Below are 3274 nucleotides of genomic sequence, written 5' to 3'. Positions count from 1 at the left end.
TATCGAAAGCAAATTTGCTAAGAAGTTAAACGACTTGTTCAAACTTCCATTTCACAGCAAAAGAACGAACGATATCCGCTTCAGAAGTCAAGATCGGTTCGTAAATGATCGATCTCGTAAAAGAGGAGGTACCTAACTCTGGTTTCTCACGTTCGAGCTTGAGCACGTTCGCGACCAAATCCAAAGGCTGCTTTGAGGGATAGTGAAACTTTCGTAGTAACTTCGTACCTCAGAGCGTGCACCTTGCTCTTTTGTGTATACGTACCGAGCAAGTCAGAATAGCTCACCGGGTTTAGACGAAGAAGCGAATCTTAAGTGACGTTGACCTAATTGTGCATGATTGTACGTGTACGTACAACGTGCGAAAAATAACTACTTGACGAGGAACGTTATTTTATACAGAAGAAGTATGTTCATTTTATTTGCTAACACGAATATTCATATTAATTTATACCAAAACTCTAATGTAGTGGAAACAATATTAATTGCTTAATTTTTGTTTCATATGTGATTAGCTTTCATAGAATATTGTTCAATTTGTATTCTTCATGCGTAGTCCAATATTTTTCACACGGCTACAGCAAATATTAAGCAGTACACTTCAATTGTAGAAAGGAGCAACTAACAAATTCTGACAATAGTAAAATTCCACTGGAATACATTTTTTGCATTTTTTGCATTTTCTACCTATAGGTACAATTGTAAAGAAGAAACAGAAATAGTATTAGCTACGAAATTTAATAATTTAATCATTAAGATAGTTTCGTATGCCTATTTTAATACATAAAACTAGTAATATCAATTCATAGTATCATCTTTCATTCGTCAAATTGTAGATTGGACGATATTACAATTCGACTTACATTGTCGTAAACCTAAACACACGGATTCTCTTATAAATCCTCTTGGGGTCGTAAACCCCCGACTTAACCGTCATGGTGCGCGCACGGTTTCCACTTACAATGGTTGCAATTGGTTCAAAAGATAGAGCAGTGGTTGCTCCCGAAGTGTCGTATGGATGTAGGACGATTATCGAATGTTCGTAAACTTTGACGAATGTTGTCCGATCGTTATTTTTCAACCGAAATTTTATAAAGTGTTGTAAAGTTAGTAACCGAACGTTTGTAAAGTTAGTTTACAAATTATTGTACTGTGCAGAGATCGTAAGTTGCCGAGTACCTACATACTGAACGATACGCCTTATCGCTGTATCTCACTCTACCTCGATGTATTCCTTCCACTTAATTTAATTCGTCGGCAACTTACGATCTGTGCATAGGACGTGACCAACTTTTCGAATGATTTACGTGACTTTAAAAACGAGGCCTTCGGACAATTGATCGCCTGTTGGAACCCGACTGCTTGAGCAATGATTCGAGACAGACTTGTCGTAGCTGGTCGATCGAACGATGATTCGAGACAATTTGAAGCGCGTTGAGAACTCGTAATCTCACCGTGATTACCGAAGGTTTCGCCGAAAGTGTTTCTGAATTACAAATTATATTTGATTGGGCCTTGGTGAAGGAGAAATATCCTTAGGGTTTCCTGGGTTGACGTGATGACGAAAACCTTCCCTTCAAGGCAAAGCGGACCCGAGAAAACACTTAAATACGTCGTCATGGTTTGACTTGACTGCGTTGAAGTTTTGTGATTATCTCGCAGAGGTAAGGGTTTGTGGCAGTATTGTTCTGCGAGTCAGCGGTAAGGACCAGGTTCGGGTTCCAGGTTTATTGCGCGTACGAAACTAACTGCAGGCCAAATATATGAAACCGTCGTGTTTTGTTTGAGAGCTGAAACGAAACAGCAGAAAGAATACCTTTCCTATATGTTTACATTATTTCGTTTACTTCTTACTTTCTGTACCTGTCAACTGTTATGATGACACAATTTTGTTTAATTCGTTCGTTGAAGTGGGAGGTTTTCACCAACGTCCTCAAAATTCGTCTATTGTTTTGGAGGAGGGACAAACCCCCTCCCCACCAAAGATACTCACCTCCAATCAATTCTGATTACTCTTTCTTGACAACCTAATTTATGAAAATCGAATATTTTAAATTCATGAAGTATACTAGAAACCCAAGTTTCACTAAAGTTTTTTGCGAATATCTAAAAAACTAAGCCCGAGCGACGGGTACATAGGAAGAATGTGTTCAGAATGTTGACCTTGACAACATATTTCAAGGTCAATTTCATCGGAGCTCGGTTCCCTTTTGTAAATATTTACCTATGCATACTCTTACACGTACAAGTACTTTTGTATTTTGTACCTCGATTATGTTTCCCTTATCTTGAAATTTCTTTCTGTTTCAGGAGAACGACACAGTACGCTTCCGTGTCACGTTGGAAGACGAAGTACCTGCGGGTCAGCAACCAAACATAGTTGGTGTTGATGCATTCGTGATCGTTCTCGACGAGAATGACAATCCCCCACATTTTCTGGGTGTACCGTACGAAGCCGTCGCCGAGGAGGATCTTCCAATTGGCTCGACAATTCTTCCAGGCATTAGAGTAATGGATCCTGACTTATTGGGGGACATCATAGATCTAACCTGTGTACCTCAGCCACAAGTAAGTCATTAACACTTATTAAGTGGACGAACTCCGTGGGCCGTGAGCTGTGTGTCTACCCTGACACAAGCAATGAGACTATAATATATATACAGGGTGTCCCAAAAATGTCCTCCGACCCGGAAATGGGGCACTCGGGGGGTGAATTGGAACAACTTTTTCCTTAGCAACAATGTAAACTGAGGCTTCATTACCGAGATATTAACGAAAAACCGCGACTAATCAATCAGAGCGCGAGTTTGCCAGCCGAGTTCCCGCGCCAGCGGTGGCTACGCGCTACGCTTGTACTACGAAACTCCGAACAAGTAGGTCACCATGCATCGCAGGAAACCGCGTATAATAATAGCAAATAAACAAGACGTAACAAATAAAATCATACTTTTTATCATCTGACGTTTGTTATTTAAAGAGATTAATGAATGAAACGTAAATGTAGGCAAATTATGTGTAACGTAAAAAGACGAATGCATATTTACATTTTTGTAAATTCCTTTGTACGAATTTGTAAATTTCCTTTTCAAATAACGTGTGAACGAAAAGGCAATGTAACAGAGAATAAATGAGAAGTGATCGTATAATTAGGTATTGGTATAAAAATTCGTAGTTTAATAACTGTCAACAATGTTATTGATAATGAATAAGTTTCTTCAAAAAGCCCGAAGAAAAAGTCAGGTACAGAAACTTGCAGAATTATCGCCGGAAATAA

The 3274-nt window shown here is 39.1% G+C and overlaps 1 protein-coding gene across 1 annotated transcript in view; it reads left to right on the top strand.

Annotated features, from left to right (window-relative positions):
• The first annotated feature begins 1558 nt into the window (after positions 1 to 1558).
• The window catches only part of LOC107190304 (cadherin-87A), a 108166-nt gene continuing 106450 nt past the window's right edge, over positions 1559 to 3274 (top strand). Inside the window, 2 exon segments of the mRNA XM_015579094.1 lie at positions 1559 to 1621; positions 2311 to 2568. Coding sequence (XP_015434580.1) covers positions 1559 to 1621; positions 2311 to 2568 — 321 coding nt within the window.

Source organism: Dufourea novaeangliae, unplaced genomic scaffold, assembly GCF_001272555.1.
Source record: "Dufourea novaeangliae isolate 0120121106 unplaced genomic scaffold, ASM127255v1 scaffold181, whole genome shotgun sequence".
Classification (NCBI taxonomy): Eukaryota; Metazoa; Arthropoda; class Insecta; order Hymenoptera; family Halictidae; genus Dufourea; species Dufourea novaeangliae.
This window is presented reverse-complemented; position numbering and strand designations above follow the sequence as displayed.